This window comes from Pan troglodytes, chromosome 1, assembly GCF_028858775.2.
Source record: "Pan troglodytes isolate AG18354 chromosome 1, NHGRI_mPanTro3-v2.0_pri, whole genome shotgun sequence".
NCBI lineage: Eukaryota > Metazoa > Chordata > Mammalia > Primates > Hominidae > Pan > Pan troglodytes.
Genome location: NC_072398.2, coordinates 190,881,028 through 190,906,406, shown reverse-complemented (window position 1 = coordinate 190,906,406; position 25,379 = coordinate 190,881,028). Strand labels below are relative to the sequence as shown.

Below are 25,379 nucleotides of genomic sequence, written 5' to 3'. Positions count from 1 at the left end.
TGTACAGAAATGCAAAAAATACTGAAAACACCAAGGATAAGAAACTACTCTTTAATTTTAGACAACCTCATAAAATTATTTTCACATCCCCCCCCAACTTCTTGCTCTTAATCCTCATCTTTTAGTTGAAGAATAAGGCTTAAGAGAGAGAAAGGAAAAACCATAATGGCTAAACTTAGCAGCACCAACACGGTTCTTTCATCAAGGCGTAGCTCATCATTTCTCCAAACTGACATGCTACAGAAATGTCTTCCAAAAAGCGTTAAGTTTTCACAGAGTGGGGACTATGATTTCCATGCTCAAATAGTGTAGGAAATGGTAGATTACGTTAGTTTTGTTTACTGTAACAGGAATTCTCAAGAGTCCTTAGACACTCTAATGTGGGTTGATCTCCAGAAGGAGAAAGGGAGTGTGTAGTATCTTCCAAACTTTTTGAGCAAACAATCCTTTTCTCATGGAACACATCAGAAACAGTTTGGAGTATGCTGGTAAATGTGTTTTGGGGATGGAAGTCAGAAAGCCTGATCTTTTTCATATGGTTCCTCCTATTCTCTGCTAAAGCCAGCAACAGAGTAAGTTGACTCTAGCATCAAGACCACTAGTCATATTAAGAAAGGGCAGGTTGGTCGAGAATGGTATAGGAAGAACTAGCTGCCTCACTTTTCACTTTCGTGCCTACATTTTCTTCGCTCCCTAAGTTATACAAGATGTACATTTCCTCTCTTAAGCAACTTAATTTGGGTGCTACTTCCCTTCTTTTGTGACAGCAACTAATTCATCACTACCTGAGGAGACAAAGTGGGTGCTGCAGAAGCAAGACTGTAGGCCAGTGGGATTTGTCTAATAATTGATAAGATGATAGCACAGAGGGCAACGTACTCAGAGAGGAAGGCAGCCTTAAGAAATTATGCAGAAATAGCCAAGCAAGATTTTTCCAAGCACTGGTTAAATCACCAGCAAAACAAAGCATTTATGTGAGTACCTCAGGCCTGGGCACCTCTTTGCTTGAAATATGGCAAGACTTGGAAAAACGTTTGCCCTTAGAATCTATCTCACTGCTTTAGTTAGTTGTCTCCTTTGGGCCTGGGCACAGTTCTGGCACTGATCTGGAACAGACTCCCTTTTCTAAAACTGAAATTGACCACATCAGAAGTTTGTAAAACAATCTCCATGGTAATTAAACTTGCATTCAACACCATATGGTAACAGAAGATGGCAAAGGATAAGATTCAGATCTTAGATCTTTCCAAGTAGGGCATGTTAGATGATAGAAGGATTAGTTGCAAGCTGGATCTGAGCTCAGGCTTGGGCATGAAGGAAACTGTCTCCCATGTGGTTTGGAAGAATTAGGGGCTCCCTGAGCTCTATTGTGAACTGTACGGGTTTCATCCAAGGAATGGTATGATGTGGGCATAAAACCATTCTTCAGACAACTGAAGATGGTCCCCTTCTGTAGCCAGAAACACTAGCTGTCCTGCATTGTCCATTTCCTTTAGCCCCAGGCGGTCCTGCAGAAGGAAAGGCCATAATTAATTAAAAAGCTTAATGAAGTTTTGGAGTAAAATGGTAAGTACGTTAACTTGAGATGTATTTTCAAAATGCAGTTTGTCCTGAGTATTAAAATTGATGTGTATTTTCAAAAATGCCAAAAAGAATATCTCCTACTTCTTTTTCTTTCTCTTTTTTCTTTTTCTTTCTTTCTCTTTCTTTCTTCCTTTCTTTTCTTTCTTCTCTCCTCCCCCTCCCCCTGTCCCCCCCCTTCTTCTTCTTCTTCCTCTCTCTCTCTCTGTCTCTCTTTCTCTTTCTTTCTTTCGAGACGGAGTCTTGCTCGGTTGCTTAGGCTGGAGTGCAGTGGTGCGATCTCGGCTCACTGCAACCTCCACTTCTCTCGCTCGAGCGATTCTCCTGCCTCTGCCTCGTGAGTAGCTGGAATTACAGGCGCATGCCACCATGCCTGGGTAATTTCTTGTATTTTTAGTAGAGATGGGGTTTCACCGTGTTAGCTAGGATGGTCTTGATCTCCTGACCTCAGGTGATCCACGTGCCTCAGCCTCCCAAAGTGCTGGGATTACAGGCGTGAGCCACCACACCCGGCCAGTTTTTTCTAAGTATTAAAAATAGATATGCAATTGAGATTGCTCTATACAGTGTTCTAGATTCTGATTTTTGAAAAGCTCAGAGTCAGAGGACTACCTATAGGTGGGCAAGCCATAGACGACACTGCCTCAGAATGCCATAGGTAAGTGGGACTGAGCCAAAGACAGAACATTAGCTAGGTAACTTAAAAAACATCCAACCCAGGACAGGCGCGGTGGCTCACGCCTGTAATCCCAGCACTTTGGATGGCCAAGGCAGGCGGATCACCTGTGGTCAGGAGTTCAAGACCAGCCTGACCAATATGATGACACTTTGTCTCTACTAAAAATACAAAAATTAGCTGGGCATGGTGGCGGGCACCTGTAATCCTAGCTACTTGGGAGGCTGAGACAGGAGAATTCGCTTGAACCCGGGAGGCGGAGGTTGCAGTGAGCTGAGATCATGCCATTGCACTCCAGCCTGGGCAACAAGAGCAAAACTGTCTCAAAAGAACAAAACAAAAAAACCATATCCAACCGTTAGGTAACAAACCCTGGACACTTTCATATTCTGGAGTTGAAAATGTCATTACCCATAGCCTAGGTGCTGGAGAACAACTTCCGGTTGGGAAGATAAGCAGTTACGACAGTGCCAGAATGGTGCTTCTGCCGTGGCCAACATCATTTTGAGTTTTCACAATAAGGAAGTTCTTAGCTGTAATTTCTCAAGCTTTTTTTTTTTTTTTTTTTTCCAAATCAGATTCTAGCTTCCCTTTTTACCTCACCAGCCAAGTTGAGGCACCCAATGCAAAAGAAAAGCCAAGCCAAGAGGAGACAAATGACCTCTGAAATAACATGGAGGAATTCTAGTAGATGGTGATTGGTTCAGATGTAGTACTTAGCATTTTGGAGAGTCTGTCTCCAATATAAAATCCTTAGGGCTAGGCGTGAGTAATCCCAGCACTCTTGAAGGCTGAGGCAGGTGGATCACCTGAGGTCAGGAGTTGAAGACCAGCCTGACCAACATGGTGAAACCCCGTCTCTACTAAAAATACAAAGTATTAGGCATGGTGGCGTGTGCCTGTAATCCCAGCTACTAGTGAGGCTGAGGCAGGATAATCGCTCGAACCCAGGAGCTGGAGGCTGCAGTGAGCTGAGATCACACCATTGCACTCTAGCCTGGGTGACAAAGCAAGACTGTCTCAAAAAAAAAAAAAATCCTTAAAGTGTAGAAGGCCCCAGAACTGGAGGTGGTAAATTACTGCAACTTCTGCTTAAGATACAGGACCTACTGCTAAACAAAATTCAAAACTCTAGTCCCACTCAACCTCCTGCAGGAGCTTCCCTTGTCAGTGCGTAATTTAGAAACAGGATTTCACATCTATTAATGTTTAAAAGTAATGTCCCTTGGCCAGGCGCACTGGCTCACGCCTGTAATCCCAGCACTTTGGGAGGCTGAGGTGGGTGGATCACCTGAGGTCAGGAGTTCAAGACCTGCCTGGCCAACATGGTGAAACTCCATCTCTCCTAAAAATACAAAAATTAGCCGGGTGTGATGGCACACACCTGTAATCCCAGCTACTAAGGGGGGCTGAGGCAGGAGAATTGCTTGAATCTGGGAGGCAGGGGTTGCAGTGAGCCAAGATTGCTCCACTGCACTCCAGCCTGGGTGACAGAGTGAGACCCTGTCTCAAAAAAAAAAAAAAAAGGAATGCCCCTCATCATGCATGGAGGCTTCCTGGATTTGTAGCAGACTGTACCTCAGCCAAGGCAGCTAGTTTTAAAACCTTTTTATCAAAAGAAGGGAATCAGACATGAGGTTTCTCTTGTTGTTTGGAAACCATAAGGTTTCAGGATGTAGTGGATTTTTGTAACCCAGTGCCTAATAAGCTAGAGCAAATAATCAAGAGCCTAACAAGCTTCACCCATATTGGACATGAGTCAGGTGTTTCAGGAGTACCTAGTGCTCTGAGGTGTACAGGAAAGGGCTCCAGCACCAAAGAACATAGCAGCTTCAGGAACTGGGAGCTGAAAAAACACCAACCTCCCAAGATAGACTCCCTGCCAGTTACCTGTGTGTACAGGGAGGTCTCCTGTAAGGGAATGGTTTCCTTGGCTTGGCCACTTCTGTAGAATCCAAACCACTGCAGAAGAAGCAAAAGAAATAAGCTCAGATATGACACACAGCACATACTGCCAAAATAATTTGAGACTGGTTAGAAGCTAAAACTGCCAACAAAGTGAACATCATAAAGCTGTAGGAAGAAGGAAAAATGGATAGGGTGCGTCTGAGTCATCTCTTCTTAAGGGTGGAGCCCGAGGGATGAGTTCATCTTTCTGAGAGGCTGCTTTCCACTTCCCCAGAATTTCTGCTTCCTAAAATTATTAAGCAATAAATGTGAAAAATTCCTGTGCTGAGCTCTAGACATTCAAGGATGAATACATAATGTTTCCAAAAAGCTCCCAGTCTTGCAAGGCACGGAAACAATTCACTGTTGAGTACAGAGGTCAGCAAACGTTTTTGTAAAGGCCAGATACAAAATATTTTAGGCTTTAAGGGCCATATGGTTGTAACTACTCATTGCTGCCACTGTAACAAATGCAGCCACAGACAGTATGTAAAAAGTAACTAAAACTGTTCCAATAAGGACACTGAAATTTAAATTTTACATAATCTTTATATGTCCAAATACTTGATATGTCTAAATAAATTTTACATAATCTTTATATGTCCAATTCTTTCCCCCAACCATTAAAAAATGTTAAAAACATTCTTTTATGTTAGTGTTTGGTGTTACTCGTGGGTAGCACCAAAACGGGTAGCAGGATGGACTGGGCCTGTGGGCCACAATCAGCCAATCCCTGGTGGTGTGACATAACGTGATGAGTGTTCTAACAGAGGCTGATGATTCTACAGAAGCGATCACATTCTGCTTGGAATGGGGATGGCATCCTGGCCTTGACAGACGAATAGAAATTGTCAGGTGGAGAAGCCAAGGAAGGGCATTCTAGAGACAGAAATATATGAACCAAGGCATACGAGAGAAAAAGCACAAGTAGTACAATATGGCTTGATCAAGAGTGTATGAAGCGTGCAGACAAAGCAGATTAGGCTGGAAAATGGGGTGAAGCCAGATCAAGGCAGACCTTGGAGGCCAAGCTTAGGAATTTATATATTTTGGGCTAGTGATTCTGAACATTTTTTGGGTCTCTGATCTCTGGAAAATGGATTAAAATTATAGATCCTTCCCCAGAGAATGTAATTACATAATTTTGCATAGAATTTTGGGGTTGGGGGATTGATTACAATCTTCAGTGTCCCATTTATGGACCTCAGGTGAAGAACTGTTTTATACAAAAGTTGGTGGAAGGGACTGAAGGTTTTTTCCCCAGCAGGCAGCTGTATTTTTTCAATTCATTTCAATTTCATTTTATGTTCTTTTTGAGACAGAGTCTCGCTCTGTCACCCAGGCTGGGGTGCAGTGGCACGATCTTGGCTCACTGCAAGCTCTGCCTCCTGGGTTCAAGTAATTCTCCTGCCTCAGCTTCCCAAGCAGCTGGGATTACAGATGGCTGTCACCATACCCGGCTAATTTCTTTTTGTATTTTGAGTAGCGATGGGGTTTCACCAAGTTGGCCAGGCTGGTCTTGAACTCCTGACCTCAGGTGATCCACCCGCCTTGGCCTCCCAGAGTGCTGGGATTACAGGCATGAGCCACCGTGCCCGGCCAGCAGCCCTACTTTAATGCCATTTACTCTCCTGGCATGTGGCCTAAGTAGTGTCTCACCTCCGAATCTACAGGGTCCACAATGGAATCATTGAGGAATTTCACCATCACAAACTTCTTCAGGGCCATCAGGTTTTTCTTGTAGGACTCATTGATACCCTGAAAGAAAGGCCAGCAACACCTAAGGTCATTACCATCAGATACCAGGGAGTAAAGCCTTCCTGTTTTCTGGTCTCCCTGACCCTGTGCCACTGTGTTTCTTCCCCATGGGTATGGGCTGTTTTCCAGCTTCCTGACCAGGATATACCCGTACAGCTTTTTTTTTTCTTTTTTTCTAAAAAACAAAATATTTTATTTTAGATTCAGGGGGGTACATGTGTAGTTTTGTTATAAGGGTATATTGTGTGATGCTGAGGTTTGGGGTTCTGTTGATCCTTTCACCCAGATAGTGAACACAGTGCCCAACAGGAAGTTTTTCAGCCTTAGCCTCTCCCTCCCAGCTTTTGGAGTCTCCAGTGTCTATTGTTCCCATCTTTATATTCACATGTACCCAATGTTTAGCTCCCACTTATAAGTGAGAACATGTGATATTTGGTCTTCTGTTTCTGTGTTCATTTGCTTAGGATAACGGCCTCCAGCTGCATCCATGTTGCTGCAAAGAACAGGATTTCATTCTTTTTTATGACTGTGTAATATTCCATGGTGTATATGTACCACATTTTCTCTATCCAGTCTACCGCTGATGGGCACCTAGGTTGATTTCATGTCTTTGCTATGGTGAACAGTGCTGCAATAAACACGAGTGCAAGTGTCTTTTTGGCAGGACAATTTGTTTTCCTTTGGGTATATACCCAGTCATGGGATTGCTTACACAGCCCTTTCTTTTCCTTTTTTTTTTTTTTTTTTTGAGATGGAGTCTCGCTCTGTCACCGAGGCCGGAGTGCAGTGGCGCCATCTCAGCTCACTGTAACCTCTGCCTCCCGGGTTCAAGCAATTCTCCTGCCTCAGCCTCCAGAGTAGCTGGGATTACAGGTGATCGCCACCACATCCAGCTAATTTTGTATTTTTAGTAGAGACAGGGTTTCACTATGCTGGCCAGGCTGGTCTCGAACTCCTGACCTCAAGTGATCTGCCCACCTCGGCCTCCCAAAGTGCTGGGATTACAGGCGTGAGCCACCACGCCCGGCCTTCTATAGGCTTTTCTTACCATCCTATCTGACTGACATGCCACCGACCATGGCATACAGGTACAACTATGAGTTTACACCACACTCCATAGGTGTCTATCACATAGGTGAGAGGCTTCTAGTCAGAGAAAGCCAAGACAAAATAAGAAACTGCAAATTCCGGGTTGTTCTGCTATATACTATTCTGTGTTGTTTTTTGTTTGGTTTGTTTTTCCCTTCAAACTTTCTGTTTAAAAACAAAAAACCAAAAGACTCTCCAGGTGAGTCAAATATAAACTGAGCCATCTAGTTTACCAGAACCTACCAAACCATGTTTGTGTCTGGGACATACTCAGTGCCTACTGTATCTCTCTTTTAGGTAAATCTCTAGAGAAAAATCCACCCCCAGACTGATCCATCAGGAAAGCTTCCCTCATTAAGACAGCAGCTGTGAATTTCCACCTCGCCCAGTCAGCAACCTACCGAGCTTATCCTGTGTGTTTCAACACTAGGAGAGGGAAAGAACTTACGGGAAGAAAGGCAAATGAATTTCACCCTCCCTAAAGGGAACTGAATCTCAAAGGCCCTGCCTCCCAAAAAAACAGAACTTCTCTTTCCTAGGGTCTGCCCAGGACAGTTTGGGAAACAGTCACTGCTGATTTGTTTATGAAGACCTAAACAGGAAAAAGAACGCACATCTATGGGAGCCCGGTTTGGGTGCTTACCCGCTCCTGATTTATATCTGCCAAGAAGATGCTGTGGTTGCGATACACATCCTCCTTTATGGGGTCATGCCAGTATTCAGCTTGCACGAGGCTGTAGGGAAAAAAAAGAATGAGGTGATCAAGCTACAGGTCAGTCAGTACGCCCAGGGCATGCTCAGTGCAAAGGCCACCAAGAGACTTTAAAAGGACAAAAGGCCAGCCAGGCACAGTGGCTCACACCTGTAATCCCAGCACTTTGGGAGGCTGAGGCAGGTGGATCACGAGGTCAGGAGTTCAAGACCAGCCTAGCCAAGATGGTGAAACCCCGTCTCTACTAAAACTACAATAATTAGCCAGGCGCGGCGGCAGGCGCCTGTAATCCTAGCTACTTGGGAGGCTGAGGCAGGAGAACTGCTAGAACCCCGGCGGCAGAGGTTGCAGTGAGCTGAGATCGCAGCACTGCACTTCAGCCTGCACGACAGAGTGAGACTCTGTCTCAAAAAACAAGGACAAAAGGCCAAAGCCCTCAAGTCCCAGGCCTTACCCTTTAATACAGAAGACAAGACTTGCACCTAGGAAACAGTCTGTCAACAAGACACCTTGTTGAGACAAAGACTGTTCAGCATAGAACAGAAATTATAAAAGATTCAGGCAAAGGACTCATCAATATTTGCTTCTCCTGTGACACTGGGGTTTATCATACTTATCATGCTGATATGGTTTGGCTGTGTCCTCACCCAAATCTCATCTTGAATTGTAACTCCCACAATTCCCATATGTCATGGGAGGTGACTGAATTACAGGGGTGGGTCTTTCCTGTGCTGTTCTCGTGACAGTGAATAAGTCTCATGAGATGTGATGGTTTCAAAGAGGGGAGTTGGGCCAGATTCTGTGGCTCATGCTTATAATCCCAGCACTTTGGGAGGCCAAGGCGGGCAGATCGCCTGAGGTCAGGAGTTCGAAACCAACCTGGCCAACATGAGGAAACCCCGTCTCTACTAAAAGTACAAAAATTAGCCAGGCATGATGGCATGTGCCTGTAATCCCAGCTACTTGGGAGGCAGAGGGAGGGAGAATCGCTTGAACCTGGGAAGCTGAGGTTGCAGTGAGCCAAGATCACGCCATTGCACTCCAGCCTGGGAGACAGAGCGAGAATCCATCTCAAAAAAATAAATAAATAAATAAATAAATAATAAAATTAAGAGGGGAGTTTCCCTGCCCAAGCTCTCTTCTTTTGTCTACCGTCATGTGAGATGTGCCTTTCGCCTTCCGCCATGATTGTGAGGCTTCCCCAGCCACATGGAACTGTAAGTCCATTATAAACCTCTATTTGCCCAGTCTCGGGTATGTCTTTATCGGTAGCGTGAAAACAGACTAATACAGTAAGTAAGTACCAGTAGAGTGGGGTGCTGCTGAAAAGTTACCCAAAATGTGGAAGTGACTTTGGAACTGGGTAACAGGCAGAGGCTGGCACAGTTTGGAGGCCTCAGAAGAAGACAGGAAAATGTGGGAAAGCTTGGAACTTTCTAGAGACTTGTTGAATGGCTTTGACCAAAAGCCTGATAGTGATATAGACAATAAGGTCCAGGCTGAGGTAGTCTCAGATGGAGATGAGGAACTTGCTGGGAACTGGAGCAAAGGGGACTCTTTATACTTTCTTTCCAATCTCTCTCCACTTCCTCTTCCCTTCCAGCCCCCACCTCCTCAAAATGGGCACAGTTACCCCAAGGCCTCACATGGGGAAATTCGAACAAACTCTATCCCAGGTTGGCAGGGAGAGAAATCAAAATTTCTACAACATACGCTCCGTAGCCAGAGTGGAAGAGCTGCCCAGAGGCAGTGGTCCTGAAAACCCCACTCGGTGGAGCAGGCTGGCGCTAAAACCCAACAGAGCCAGCTACGTCAGAGATGGAGCTCTCCCTCCCAGGAGCAGATGAGACTGAAGTTAAAGGAAGCAACAGTCAGAGTGACATTCTAGAATGTGTTTATACATGTATTTGAAACCTTTTAAAGGTTTAGAACTCTGAACATTTATAGAATGCAAAAAAAAAAAAAGTTCCTGAGGAAAATTAGAAGTGTTATTTCAGTGAACACACAAATAATAAGGAAGCAAAACAGTCTTATTGCTGCTATGGAGAAAATCTGAGTGGTCTAGATAGAAGAGCAAACCAGCCACAACATTCCCTTAAGCCAAAGCCTAATCCAGAGCAACGTCCTAACTCTCTTCAATTCAGTGAAGGCTGAGAGAGGTGAGGAAGCTGCAGAAAAAAAGCGTGAAGCTAGCAGAGGTTGATTTGTAAGGTTCAAGGAAAGAAACCATCTCCACAACACAGGAGTGCAAGATGGGGCAGCAAGTGCTGATGTAGAAGCTGCAGTAAGTTATCCAGGAGATCTAGCTAAGATACTTAATGAAGGTGGCGACCATAAACAACAAATTTTCAGTGTAGGTGAAACAGTCTTATATTGGAAGAAGATGCCATCTAGGACTTTCACAGCTATAGAGGAGAAGTCAATGCCTGGCTTCAAAACTTCAAAGGACAGGCTGACTCTCTTGTGAGTGCCTCACGGAGCTGATGACTTGAAGCTGAAGCCAATGCTGGGTTACCATTTTTTAAATCCTAGGGCCCTTAAGAACTACGCTAAATTACTCTGCCTGTGCTCTACAAATGGAACACAAAGCCTGGATGACAGCAGATCTGTTTACAGTGTGGTTTGCTGACTATTTTAAGCCCACTGTTGAGACCTATTGCTCAGAAAAGATTGCTTTCAAAACATTACCACGCAGCTGGGCATGGTGGCTCATACCTACAATGCCAGCACTTTCGGAGGCCAAGGTAGGAGGACCGTTTGAGGCCAGGAGTTCAAGACTAGCTTGGGCAACATAGCAAGACCCCACCTCTACAAAAGAAAATTCTTTTTAAAAGTAGCTGAGCATGGTGGTGCATGCCTGTAGTCCTAGCTACTCAGGAGGCTGAAGTGGGAGGATGGCTTGAGTCCAGGAGGTGAAGGCTGCAGTGAGCTGTGATCACACCACTGCACTCTAGTCTGGGCAAGAGAGCACAACCCTGTCTCAAAAACTATTTTTTTTAATTAAAAAAAGTTTAAAAACAAACTTAAAAAACAAACAAATATTACAGCTCATTAAAAAGCACCTGGTCACCCAAGAGCTCTGATGGAGCTGTACAAAGAGATTAATGTTGTCTTCATGCCTGCCAAGCACATCCATTCTACAGCCCATGGATCAAGTAGTAATTTCAATTTTCAAGTCTTATTATTTAAGAAATACATTTACAAGGTTGTAGCTGCATAGACAGTGATTCCTTTGATGCATCTGGGCAAAGTAAATGGAAAACCTGATGGAAAGGATTTATCATTCTAGATGCCATTAAGAACATTAACGGGCTGGGTACCATGCACTTTGGGAGGGTGAGGAGGGAAAATCAGTGGAGCCCAGGAGTGTGAGACTAGCCTGGGCAACATAAATGAGATCCTATCTCTACAAAAAAATTAAAAAATTAGTGGGGTGTAGTGGCTCACACCTGTAGTCCCAGCTGCTCAGGACGCTGAGGTGGGAGGATTGCTTGAGCCTGGGAGGTTGAGGCTGTGTTGCAGTAAGCTGTAATGGCACCACTGCACTCCATCTTGGGTGACAGAGTGAGACTCTGTCTCAAAAACAAACAAACAAAAATTCATGATTCACGGGAAGAGGTCAAAATATCGGTATTATCAGGAATTTAAAAGAAGTTGATTCCAACCCTCATGAATGGCTGAGGGATTCAAGACTTCAGTGAAGGAAGTAACTGCAGATGTGGAAATAGCAGGAGAACTAGAATTAGAAGTGGAACCTGACGATGTGACTGAATTGTTGCAATCTCAAAAAACAGATAAGGAATTGCTTCTTACGGATGAGCAAAACAGTGGCTTCTTGAGATGGAATCTACTCCTGGTGAAGATGCTGTGAACACTGATGAAACGACAACAAAGGATTTAGAATAAATATTACATAAGCTTACATAAAAGCAGCGGCAGGGTTTGAGGATTGACTCCAGTTCTGAAAGATGTTCTATTGTGGCCAAAATGCTACCAAATAGCATCGCATGCTACAAAGAAATCTTTCATGAAAGGAAGAGTCAATTGATACAAAGTTCATCATTGTCTCACTTTAAGAAATTAGCACAGCCACCCCAATGTGGGCGGCAGGCCACCCAGGTGCCGAGGCAAGAGACCGAGGGCATGAGCTGTTCTGGTATAATAAAATATATAAAACAACAAGAGTTATCCTAGACCTAGATCATAAACATGATTATATATGAATACCATTCATCATTAGTTTGTAGCAATTATTCTTTATTCCAATATTATAATAATCCTTGCCCTACAATCCTAACCTAGGAAAAGCCAGGCCATACAGAGATAGGAGCTGAAGGGACACGCTGAGAAGTGACCAGAAGACAATAGTGTGAGCCCTCTGTCATGCCCGGACAGGGCCACTAGAGGGCTCCTTGGTCTAGCGGTAATGCCAGTGTCTGGGAAGATGCCCGTTGCCAAGCGGACCGTGGTCTAGTGGTAGTGTCAGTGCCAAGGAAAAACACCCACTACTTAGCAGACTGGGAAAGGGAGGCTCCCTTTCCCCGGGGGAGTTTAGAGAAGCCTCTACTCCTCCACCTCTTGTGGAGGGCGTGACATCAGTCAGGCCTGCCCGCAGTTATCCGGAGGCCTAACCGTCTCCCTGTGATGCTGTGCTTCAGTGGTCACGCTCCTAGTCTGCTTTCATGTTCCATCCTGTACACCTGGCTCTGCCTTTTAGATAGCAGTAGCAAATTAGTGAAAGTACTAAAAGTCTCTGATATGCAGAAATAATGGCCTAAGCTGTCTTTCTCTCTCTCTCTCCCCACCTCGGCTGCCAAACAGGGAAGGGCCCCCTGTCCAGTGGGCATGTGACCCACGTGACTTTACCTATCATGGGAGATGGCTCACACTCCTTACCCTGCCCCCTTGTCTTGTATCCAATAAATATCAGCGCAGCCTGGCATTCGGGGCCACTACCAGTCTCCACGCCTTGGTGGTAGTGGTCCCCCGGGCCCAGCTGTCTTTTCTTTTATCTCTTTGTCTTGTGTCTTTATTCCTACAATCTCTCATCTCCGCACACAGGGAGAAAAACCCACCGACCCTGTGGGGCTGGATCCTACATCCTACATCCCAACCTTCAACAACCACCACCCTGATCAGTCAGCAGCCATCAACACCAAGGCAAGACCCTCCACCAGCAAAAAGATGACTTGCTGAAGACTCAAATGATTAGCATTTTTTAGCAATAAAGTATTTTCTAATTAAGGCATGTACTTTTTTTAGGCATAATGCTACTGCACACTTAATAGACTTCAGTATAGTGTAAACATAGTTTTTATATGCGCTGGGAAACCAACAACTTTGTGTGACTTGCTGTATTAACAATATTTGCTTTATTGTGGTGGTCTAGAACCGAATCCTCAGTATCTCTGAGGTATGCCTGTAGTTCGTTACATTACTCTCTAACTTTTTTGAATGGCTGAAAGTCTCTGAGAGAGCCTGAGTAGATGCCTTAATATTTCCAGAAAACCAAGTTGCAAGTTCATCGGCTGAGGGCAAAGACATGGGAAAACTGGACAATTGAGGAAAAGCACTCTGAGATCCACTGAGGGTGGGGTGCAAACTGGGAGTGGGGCCCAGAGCAGACCTGGGGAAGGCAAGTTGCTATGAAAATTAAACAGGATATGTAAAGCTCTAGCTTCCTCTGAGCTGGTACGGGGGAAGATGGAGGCCAAGGCCAGGGCAACACTGAAGCATTCATTGTGGCAGGGAGTGTAGAGGTAGGAGGGTAGAGCGTGGGGCAGGGGATGGCAGGGAGCAAACTGGAGGAAGGAGAAGGCTAGGAAGGGCTGACAGCATCTGCAAAGGCAAAAGGGAACTAGAGGGTAGTTTTACATCCAGGAAGGAGAGAGAGAACTATTACACCATTCCTCGTTGCCCTCACCATGCCAAGCCGGGGGCTTCCCCACCAGTTACTGTGCATATTAGGATATCACGTTTGCTTTGCTAAGGTTAAGTTATCTGAAGAATGTGGAAGACATCTTTTGGGGTCTCTGCCTCTCTTGCACTCTTCCTGCCCTGCCTACTGGTTTACAGGGAGGTGGGGTATGGTTAGTATGCACGGTCCCACTTCTCTGGCCACAGCTAATGAGAGCAGAGGTGGAGACCTGACCTGAGCTGGGGCATGGTCCCTTCCTGAAGAATCTGAATCGGGACAAACAGATTCTAGCCTCAGACTAAGACAATCTCCTAACAGAAAATTAAACATTTGGAAGCCGTGCGAGGCCACCTTCCATCATGTGGGTGGCGGGGGAAGCTGGTCTGCATGGAGAGAAAGAAGCAGCGACACAGAGAGAGAAGCAACAATGGCACTGGAGAGAGAATACCCTGGCTCCTCATGCCTCCCAATTCTTGATTCTAGGCCCTATGAGGCCTTAGGCACCAACAGAGTATTACTTTCTTTTAAAATTTACTTTGGCTTGATATGGGTTTCTTCTTGCAATCAGAATTAATCCTCCCTAATACCAGGGGCAACCTGGGACAGTATCACAAAGACAAAATGATTTCTCTTTATTACTTTAAGCCTTCACCATCTGCTCTGCTAAAACAGTTCTCATACTCATTCATCTGCTTGCTTGCTTTCAAAAACATGTTGCCATTTTTTATGATCTCTTACCTCCTCTCTCCCTGTTCTCTCTGCCCTTGTGGGTTTATCACTTTTTATTCTTCTGCTACCACTTAATTAAAGTTTAAGGAGGAAGTGAAGATAAACACATCAATCTATAGCTTTTAATCAGTATTTTTTATTTTTATTTTTTGAGACAGAGTCTCACTCTGTCATCTAGGTTGGGGTGCAGTGGTGCGATCTCAGCTCACTGCAACCTCCGCCTTCTGGGTGCAAGCAATTCTCTAGCCTCAGCCTCCGGAGTAGCTGAGACTACAGGTGTGCACCACCACGCCTGCCTAATTTTTGTATTTTTAGTAGAGATGGGGTTTTGCCATGTTGGCCAGGCTGGTCTTGAACTCCAGGCCTCAAGTGATCTGCCTACCAAGGCCTCCCAAAGTGCTGGGATAACAGGCATGAGCCACTGCACCCCGCCTTAATCAGTATTTAGGTGTCACTTGTCACCCCCCGACGGACTGCTCACTTAGCATCACTAACAGAATTCTGATCGCCAAGGGTTGTTTTGGTTCACACAAAGAAAGAAAAGTATAGGCTTTTTGGAGGCAACTGGGCAAGAGTGAGAATAAAGAGTAAAGGAAGAAGAATGAAGTTTAAATACCATGCAAATCCATGAGAACAGAGAATATGTAGAATATAAATAATAAAGTTGTAATTAGCCACAGCCAATCAAACCAGGCAAAGGGGAAAGCTTGGTGTAGCGTGAGGGTAAAAAAAAGGAGCTAGAGGTACAGAGTATCTTAGTTTTCTATAATAACCATCAGGTGGTACTGCTGACCCAAAACAGCTTTGTGGCTATTTGTGTAGCCAACGAGTGGGAAAAGAAAAGACAGCTATTAGCTGTAGGTGGTTACAACATGAGTCAGTCACAAGGCTGTATCTTGGAAAATGGCTTCAAGAATATACTGTAATAAAAAGTTGTTATTTGACAAGAATGAGACACTTGGAAAACCCACAGGATATTAGCTGATCCCAAACTCCAGCTATCATCAAGAGCACGTCAGACCTACCATCAAAACTTTTTTTTTTTTTTTTTTGAGACGGAGTCTCCCTCTGTTGCCTAGGCTAGAGTGCAGTGGCGCAATCTCGGCTCACTGCAAGCTCCGCCTCCCGGGTTTTTTAAGTGATTCTCCTGCCTCAGCCTCCTGACTAGCTGAGATTACAGGCGTGCGCCACCACGCCCAGTTAATTTTTGTATTTTTAATAGAGACGGGGTTTCACCATGTTGGTTAGGCTGGTCTTGAACTCCTGACCTCATGATCCACCTGCCTCCACCTCCCAAAGTGCTGGGATTACAGGCGTGAGCCACCACGCCCGGCCCACAACTTCTAAGGATAAAGCCCAGGAATCCATTTTTAATGAATTTCCCTGTGGTTCTGATATACAATTAAGTTTGGAAACAATTGAACAAGCACATACTACAAAAGTAATTCTGCATCTTCTTTTTTTTGAAATAGATTTTAACAGAGACAGGGGTCTCACTATGTTGTTCAGACTGGTTGTGAACTTCTGGCTTCAAGCAATCCTCCTGCCTTGGCCTCTCAAAGAGCTGGGATTACAAGTGTGAGCCATTATGCCAGGCTGGCCATGCTCAATACCCAAATACATTTGAGTAGTCAGGGACAGTGATATAGGGAGTAGCTAATGACATAAAGAATCTGTCCTCTAAATACCAACAATAATTCCTTGAGCTTAGTACTTTCTAAAGGCTTTCTGTTTGTTTTTTAAGGATGGAAATTTATTCTGTTATAATTACATTCTTCTTACATAGAAAAATGCCCTTGTTTTTCTTTCTTTGTTTTTTAGTTAATAGACTTTTTGGAGCAAGTTTAGGTTTACAATGAAATTGAGCAGATAGTACAAAAAGATCTCATTTGAAGGCCGGGTGTGGTGGCTCACGCCTGTAATCCCAGCACTTTGGGAGGCCAAGGTGGGTGGGTCACCTGAGCTCGGGAAGCTGGAGACCAGCCTAAACAACATGGAGAAACCCTGTCTCTTCTGAAAATACAAAATTAGCCAGGCGTGGTGGCGCATGCCTGTAATCCCAGCTACTCGGAGGCGGAGGCAGGAGACTCGCTTGAACCTGGGAGGCAGAGGTTGCAGTGAGACAAAATCACACCACTGCCCTCCAGCCTGGGCAACAAGAGCGAAACTCCATCTCAAAAAAAAAAAAAAAAAAAAGATCTCATTTGAATATCACAAGGAACTACTGCTGGAATCACTGTGAGCATGAAAGTCAGCATGATATTTTCACACGGTGACAGGTCTGTAATCTTTTCAGCTAACCATACGTACCGTTCCTGAACAACTTTGGAGTACGCCCCAGCATTCAGTGTTTTTCGGATGAAGTCACAGATGTGAGAGCTCTCTCCTGGGCATCGAGGGAGTCCAAAAACACCTACAGTGGTAGATGACAAATATCCACTCCTTCAATAATGATGTATCGAATACCCACTATGCACAAGGAACTGTGAGAAACAAAATGAACAGGACCAAACTCTGATTTCATTCACTTATTCCTCACGAAAATAAAGCGCAGAGAACTAATACTATCACCAGCTTCCTCCTGGTGCTGCTACACTCTTTCCTGCCTAAGGATCTTTTTACCTGCTCATCCCTGGAGGATGTGTTGCATCACATGGCTGGACGCATTTTCAGCTCTCAGGTCTTGGTCCTACACAAGTCACATCTGACCACCTTATCTCAAATAGTACCCACCCCCATTTCCTTCCCCTCCCCCAGTTATACTTCATCCTTAGCATCCTCATCAATAACATTGTTTTGAGTAACACGAATAGTTCTAAGCAAAATATTGGCAATAATTAATTTAATCCTCACATCCACCCTGTGGAGTAGATATCATTATTTGCCCTATATCACAGATAGAAAACTGTAAAACTGAGGTTAAATACCTTGTCCAAGGTTAGACAATAAGGGATAAGCCAGGATTCAGACACAGGCAGTTTGGCCCCAGAGCCCACTCCTTTAAGCACTACAACCACTAGTGTGTCCTTCAAACAGTATCCTGTTGTTCTTGTTGTTTTTTTCCAAGAGATTGGGTCTTGCTATGTTGCCTAGACTAAAGTGCAATGGCTATTCACAGGCACGATTACAGCACACCACAGTGCCTTGAACTCCTGGCTTCAAATGATCCTCCAGCCTCAGCCTCCCAAGTAGCAGGGACTACAGGTGTACATCACCATGTGCCCAGCTATCCTCCATTTTATTGTGTATATATATGTGTGTGTGTATATATATATGTGTATATAAGTGCATATGTGTGTATATATATGTCTATATAAGTCTATGTATGTGTGTATATAGATGCATATGTGTATATATATGTCTGTGTATGTATGTGTATATATGTGCACGTGTGTGTGTGTGTATATATATATTTCATGAATGCAAGAACCTTGTCTGTCTTGTTCCTGGCATATAATAGGTTTCCAATAAATATTTGTTAAATGAATAAATAATAAAGCTGTTTTTACCAACTTGCGTTTGTATAATCCTTATACTTTTAAAAAGTATTTTCCTACCTATTATTTCACTTTATCCTCCGAAAAATTCCCAAAGGACAGGCAGGGCCATATTTTGGTTTCCTCCATCTGTGAGTGGAACCTAAGATACCAAATTACTTGCCTAGGAGTAATAGTTAATTGGGTGAGTCCAGGTTTCCTGATTATACGGAGAATCATTCTGCTCCCACATTATACCAGCTAATAGCTATACCCATCACAACAGAGATGAAATTCCATTCTAATGACACATCCTTCCCCAATAGTATGGAATTCTGTCAAAATAGAAAAACCTGCTGTTTCTCAAAGAGTTTAAATTTATAGACACAAGAGCTTACACACTATTCTTTGCCTAAGCCTAAATTCAAGAGGATATCACCAAGTCAGAGAACAGAAAAGGTCACTCAATTTTCCTAACTCCTCAACCACCACCTGCCACGTGGCTATAACCATCTCACTTCCATGCAATCGTGTCAATGAAATTGGAGAGAAGTAGATGCCAACCTAGTGATCCAGGCCTCTGGAATCCTAAGTCTCTTCCTATGTCTCCAGCAATGCTGGCTAATTTGTTAAAAGCTAGAGAAACAGGATTTTGCAAGAATGGCTGATGTCTTGTGCAAATACAGTTCCTAGATTTTTTTTAAATCAGGTGGTCATGTGGGTTAGAATACAGAAAAAAGAAAGCAAAGAGGCAAAGTTACCTTGATGTTGTCCCCCAACCGAGATCAGATTGATCATGGGAGGTGAAGGGCATCTCTGAGCCACTGCCCTCCTACGGAATAAAAGGGAGTTTTAGCTCCGACTGTCAGATGGAAATGTATCATCCACAATCAGCATCACAGATTAAGCTAGTCATCCTCTGTGACTCCCCAAACCCGCAGAGTTTCAGGATTTTCCTGATATGGGCAAATGCAAATATTTCTTTCAACTTTCATAGAAAATAAATTAAGCTCCAGCCGGGCATGGTGGCTCACACCTGTAATCTTAGCACTTTGGGAGGCTGAGGTGGGTGGAGTACCTGAGGTCAGGAGTTCGAGACCAGCCTAGACAACATGGTAAAACCCCATCTCTACTAAAAATACAAAAAATTAGCTAGGTGTGGTGGTGAGCACCTATAGTCCCAGCTACTCGGGAGGCTGAGGCAGGAGAATCACTTGAACCTGGGACGTGGAGGTTGCAGTGAGCTGAGATCGCGCCACTGCACTCCAGCCTGGGCAACAAGAGAGAAATTCTGTCTCAAAAAAAAAAAAAAAAAAAAGAAAAGAAATTAAGTTCCATAAAGCTTCTTACACAGGAACATTTTAGGAAATTTCCCTTCCAAGATAGGTGACAATCTTGAATTGGAGGAGTGGATTTATCTGAATAAAAGAAAAAAAATCAATTCCATATAAGTGGTACAATATAACAAAAAGGAACGTACAGAAATTGGCCTCCCTGGGAGAATCCCATAGCATTGTAGCCTTGCTGCAATTTAGGATCCTTAGCAAGTGTCTGACACACCGTTGTTACTTGGGAATTGACATTCAAGAAGAAGCTGTTCTCCACGTCCTAAAAAAGAAGCCAGAGAGAAGTGAGAGGATGGGACTGAAAACAACCACTGACATCTTCTCTAAGAGGTAAACTCATTTAGGTTGGTATCCTCACATGAGCCACTCAAGGGTGAAAGTATCATTGTATGATCTGCTGCTGAAAACACAAGGCAAAGCATTTTAACAGTATATGCTATGAAATCAGTCAGCAACCCTTCAAAGGAACAGCTGTGAAGCGCCTTACCTCCATCAGGGTCTTCCCAATCTCTAAAGATAAGACGTAAATTCCAGGTATTTTCTTCTCCACCATTTTTTTAACAGCACCCATGCTTAAGGGATTGCAACAGCTGTCTCCTAGCCAGCAAAACACAATGATGGAAACTCATGAGTCCAAATATTATTTATCGTTTAAAAACTCTGAGGCCTCAAAGAGCATTATCAAGGATGTGAAAACAATGTATAGAATGAAGAAAATATTTGCAAAACAGTTATCTGATAAGGGCTTAATATCCAGAATATACAAGGAATCTATAACTCACAACTCAACAAAAAGATAACCTAATTTAAAAATGGGAAAAGAAATTAAACAGATATTTTTCCAAAGATGATATACAAATGGCTAACCACTGGCATGTGAAAAGCATGTGAAATGCAAACCAAAACCACGATGAGATACCATTTCATACAGACTAGGATGTCTTTAATAATAACTTTTTAATAGAAAATAACAAGTATTGTCAACGATGTAGAAAAATGGGACCCCTTGGACATTGCTGGTGGGAATGTAATAAGCAGCCACTGTGAAAAACAGTTTGGTAAGTTCTCAAAAAGTTAAACATACGATTACTAAATGACTCAGCAATTCAACTCCTAGTTATACACCCCAAAGAAATAAAAACACACGTCCATGCAGAAACTTGCATATAGATGTTAACAGCAGCAATGTTTGTAATAGTCAAAAGGGAGAAACAATCCAGCAGTCCATCAATGAATGAATGAATAAAATGTGGTATATTCACACAATGGAATATTACTGAGTTATAAAAAAGGAACAAAGTGCTGACACATGTTACAACTTGAATGAACCTCAGAAACATTATACTAAGTGAAAGAAGCCAGACAAAAAGCCACATAATGCATGATTCCTTTCATAGGATAAATAAAGAACAGGCAAATCCACTGAGATACAGAAAACTAAGCTGGAGATTATCAAGAAGGAGTAGGAGGTGGGGAATAGAGAGTGATTGCTTAATGGCTATGTGTGTTTTTCTGGGGTGTTGAAAAAGAGAGAAGTGTTAGTTGCACAACATTGCAAATACACTAAATGCCACTGAATTGTACAATTTTAAATGGTTAACTTTATATGAATTTTTACCTCAATTTTAAAAAATAGAAGAAAGAACATTTTTTGCTTAGCTCCTGTTTATCAAGTAATAACAAGCTTCAAAAGTCCATACAGGAGCTGGGTGTCGTGGCTCACGTCTGTAATCCCAGCAGTTTGGGAGGCCGAGGTGGGTGGATCACAAGGTCAGGAGCTCGAGACCAGCCTGGGCAACATGGTGAAACCCCATCTCTACTAAATATACAAAAATTAGCCGGGTGTGGTGGCACATGTCTGTAGTCCCAGCTACTTGGGGGGCTGAGGCAGGAGAATCGCTTGAACCTGAAAGGTGGAGGTTTCAGTGAGCCAAGATCATGCCACTGCACTCCAGCCTGGGCAACAGAACAAGGCTCCATCTCAAAAAAAAAAAAAAAAAAAAAAAAAAAAATCCATATAGGCCAAGCATGGTGGCTCATACCTATCATCCCAGCGCTTTGGTAAGACGAGGCAGGAGGATTGCTTGAGGCCAAGAGTTCGAGACCAGTTTGGGCAACATAACGAGACCCTGTCTCAAAAAAACCAAAAAGCCCATATAGGATAATTAAGACACCAAATTTACAAATGAAAAATAAGCAGAGGTACACATTCCCTTCCCCTATCACAGGGGATATTTGGGGTGAACAGATGCAAAGTTTTCTCTTCAGGGCCAGGACTAGGGTGAGGCAAATTAAGCATCTAGGACAGCGGTCTTCAACCTTTTTGGCACCAGGGACCAGGTTTGTGGAAGACAATTTTTCAAAACTGTTCCACCTCAGATCATCAGGCATTCGCTAGATTCTCATAAGGAGCACCCAACCCAGATCCCTCACATGCGCAGTTCACAACAGCATTTGAGCTCTTTGAGAATCTAATGCCACTGCTGATCTGACAGGAGGTAGAGCTCATGGTGGTAAGGCTGCAGGCTCACTCACCTCCTGCTGTGTGGCCTAGTTCCTAACAGGTCACAGACCCAGGGAGTTTGGGACCCCCGCTCTAGGGCACAAAATTTAAGGAGGCACTCATTCTCAGGTTTATGTAAGTGTTGACCCTGAATTTGAGAGTGAGTGCCTCCTTACATTTGCACTTCAGGAGCCTCTTCATCTTGTCCTAGCCCCAGACTTGTTTCTTCTATTTCAGGGAACTAGAACTAAGAACAGGAAGCAAACTGGCTACTGAGTAGAAGTGGACTGAGATCATTTCCCATTTTGAACTTACTTATTCCATTTTCAACCTGCGAGAAAGCTTAAGCACCAATTTTAGAAGAAGAAAAGGCTATTGCCTAGAGAATTGTCTATTCCTTTTATTTCTCTGAAAACAACGTTCTCCACACTGAGTTGTAATTGTAGGTTACTTAACTGCCTCTGCCTCCCCTGTAACTGACTGTGAGCTCTGGGAAAACACAAAGCTCCTACCCTGTGTCCTCTTTTGACCCCACTGTAGTAGCCCCAGGGCCTGTTGGAGAACCTTGCAAGTGTTTGTATTTGCTGACTCTAATTACTCTGAATATTTTTCTGTAACCCATCCCAATAAAGCTCTCACTATCACAACTCTCCCAAAACTGCTTTTGTCAAGATTAATCATCTTTATATTGCTAAATCCAATAATCAGTTGTCAGCCTTTATCTTCCTTGACCCATTAACATTTGATACAGTTGATCATGACCTATCAACATTTGATGCAGTTGATCATGCCCTTCTTCCTGAAACATTTTCTTCACTTGGCTTCAAGGACACGGCGCTTTCCTGACCCCTCCACTTCACTGGCTATTCGGTTACAGTCTCCTTTGCTAGTTTCTCCTCATTTCCTCCACCTCCAAATGGAATGGAGTGCCTCAGGGCTTAGTCCTCTGTGTACGCTCATTTCCTAGGTGGTCTCACCTAGCCTTTAACTACTAGCTGTATGCTGAAGACTCCCTGCTTAAAGCTCCAACCCGTATCTCTGTCCTAGACTCCACACTCCAAATGCCTCTACAACATCTCCTGGGTGTCTCATGAGGATCTCAAGTTTAGTAAGCCCAAAAGCAGACTCTTGATCTTTCCCCCACCCTAAGTCAGCTTGTCCTACAGGCTTCCCCACCTTGGTAAAATGAAAACTTCACCCTTCCAATTGTCCAGGCCAAAACCTGTGGAGTCATCTTTGGCTCCTTTCTTTCTCTTATTCCAAGTCTGATCTGTTAGCAATCCACCTTCAAAATCTAGCCAAACTTTGACCACTTCTCAACACCTCTACTGTTACTCTACAGTTCCAAGTCATAATCATCTCTTGTTTAAATTATTGCAATAGTTTCCTGTCTCCCTGTGACTATCCATGACCCCCTACGATCTATTCTCAATACAGCAACTAAAGTGATTCTTTAAAAATGTGTCAGATCATGTCACTCATCTGCTCAAAAAGTTCCCCATGACACTCTAGCCAAAGTCCCTGCATTAGTCTTACTAGGCCCAATAACTTCTGTACCTGCCCCTCCCTTCCAAACTAAACTCCTAACTTCTTCCCCTTGCTTACTCATTTCCAGCCACGCTGATCTGAATGCTGTCCCTTGAACACACCAGACATACTTCCATATCAGGGCTTTCCCATTTACTGTTCCTTCTACCAGATAGCCAAATGGCAACTGTCCTCATCTACCTCAGTTTTGTACTCAGATGTCACTTTTTCAGTGAATTCTTTCCCAACTTTGCTTTATTAAAAGTGCAAGCCCCCACCTCCAGTCTTTATCCTACACCCTACTATATTTTTCTCCATTGCACATATCACCATTTGATATGTTATTTTTACTTGTTAATTTCTTTATAATCTGCTTCTCCTACTGGAGAGTAGGTTCCAAAAGAACAAAGAATTTAGTCTGTTTAGTTCCCTGCTGTATCCTCAGCACCTAGTAGGTGCTCAATAACTGTGTTAAATGAATATAGGTTGAGCATCCTAATCTGAAAATGGGAAATCCAAAATTTGAAAGTTTTTCAGCGCAGACATGATGCCACAAGTGGAAAATTCCACACCTGACCTCATGTGATGGGTTGCACAAAATTATTTAAAATATTGCATAAAATTACCTTCCAGCTATGTGTATAAGGTGTATATGAAAAATAAATAAATTTCCTGTTTACACTTGGGTCCCACCCCCCAGATATCTTGTATATATGCAAATATTTAAGAAAAAAAATCCGAAATGCTTCCCAGTCCCAAGCATTTCAGATAAGGGTTACTCAATTTGTAAATGAACTGTAGGTGCCTAACAAATCTCTGTTCAATGTGTGAAGGAATAAATAAAAGGGTAGATGCGCCAGTCTTATAGCCAGCCGCAGCTCACCTAGCCTGACCAAGTGCGAGATGCTGCATCCTGACGCCACTACTGTAAGGATTAATCAAGGACAGCATGTAAAACTTCAACGCCGTGCGCGGCTCTCTCTTTCCTTCCCCTTCTCTCTTTCCAGTGAAGGGGACGGCTCCTTCCCCTTCTCTCTTTCCAATGCAGATCCTTCAAATCCTAAAATGTCGAGGCAGCCGCGTGCTGTGGGACCACGTCCTCGCCCTCTACACCCACATTTTGCAGATGCGAACCCAGGCTAGGAAGAGAGAGAATCGCCAAACCCTTTTAAATTTCTCACTCACTCACCCATCCCATGCCAGATCACCAACGGCAGCGGCGCCGGCGGGTCCAGATGCTGCAGCGCCCGAGAAGCGCAGGTCCATGGCAGGAGAGCCACAGCCAAGAGCCACAGGCAGCCGGGCGACGCCATCTTCGCTGTGTCACATGACCGCGGGCGCGAGACTCCGGGAACCGCGCTCCGCCCGCCTGGGCGTGGCGCCGCCGGTTGCAGACTGCAACCTGCGCATCCCGAACGGATGCCCAGCCTGATGGGCGTCGGCCCTACCCTGGAGCTTTCAGCGCGACAGGTCCCCCGCCAGACCCCGCTGGCCGAGTGGGGCTCTGCGCTCTCGTAGACCGCCCTCTGCGGTGAATCAAAATAATTGCTAACATATATTCAGTGCTGATCAGATGCTATCAGGCACTATTCTTACAACCTTTAACTAATTCACTCTTCATAACAATGCTGTATGCACTTCTCCCCCTGACAGGTGAGGACACTGAGGCACTGAGAATTGGCACTGAGTAAGGTGCCCAAGGTCACAGAGATAGCAAATTGGTGGTTCCAAAGTCGTTGCTCTTCACCACTGCCCTGTACTGCCTTTGCAAGAAACATGCACAGAGGAAGGAAGAAAGAAGGAGGGACGGTTTCCAGCCAGGACCAATCATGGCAGGGTGTGGGGTTTGTTCTGGATATTGAAGGAGAGGTAGGATTTCAACAAGCAAAGATGAAATTCAGAAGGACTGAGATGAGCTAAGGTAGAGAGGAGAAAGACAACTGTGTTTTCTAGAAATGTCGGGACTTCAAGACGGACGAAAGCATATGTTGGATGCATAAGACTGAGGGGAAAACCCATGGCCACTAACTGGCCTAATCTCAGCTGGATTATTTCAAGGGTCTCTCATCAACCATTTCCTTTTCCATTCTCTCCTCTTTAATCCATTTTATGCTCTAT

General features: G+C 44.0%; 1 protein-coding gene across 1 annotated transcript; it reads right to left on the bottom strand.

Annotated features, from left to right (window-relative positions):
* Positions 1-37: 37 nt before the first annotated feature.
* Positions 38-25,022, bottom strand: PPT1 (palmitoyl-protein thioesterase 1). Its single transcript, XM_001172215.5, has 9 exons — positions 24,451-25,022; positions 19,719-19,828; positions 19,366-19,493; positions 18,647-18,717; positions 16,720-16,822; positions 7,695-7,785; positions 5,864-5,962; positions 4,148-4,219; positions 38-1,508 (listed from the first exon to the last, which is right to left on the bottom strand). The coding sequence occupies exons 1-9, from the start codon at positions 24,572-24,574 to the stop codon at positions 1,386-1,388; spliced, it is 921 nt and encodes a 306-aa protein (XP_001172215.1). The 5' UTR covers positions 24,575-25,022; the 3' UTR covers positions 38-1,385.
* Positions 25,023-25,379: the final 357 nt, after the last annotated feature.

Coding starts and splice junctions, on each gene's coding strand:
- PPT1 (XM_001172215.5), bottom strand. CDS start 24,574: ATGGCGTCGCCCGGCTGCCTGTGGCTCTTGGCTGTGGCTCTCCTGCCA. Junction 19,829..24,450: donor GGTGATCTGGCATGGGATGG/GTGAGTGAGTGA, acceptor TTTGCTGGCTAG/GAGACAGCTGTTGCAATCCC. Junction 19,494..19,718: donor TTGGGAAGACCCTGATGGAG/GTAAGGCGCTTC, acceptor CTTCTTTTTTAG/GACGTGGAGAACAGCTTCTT.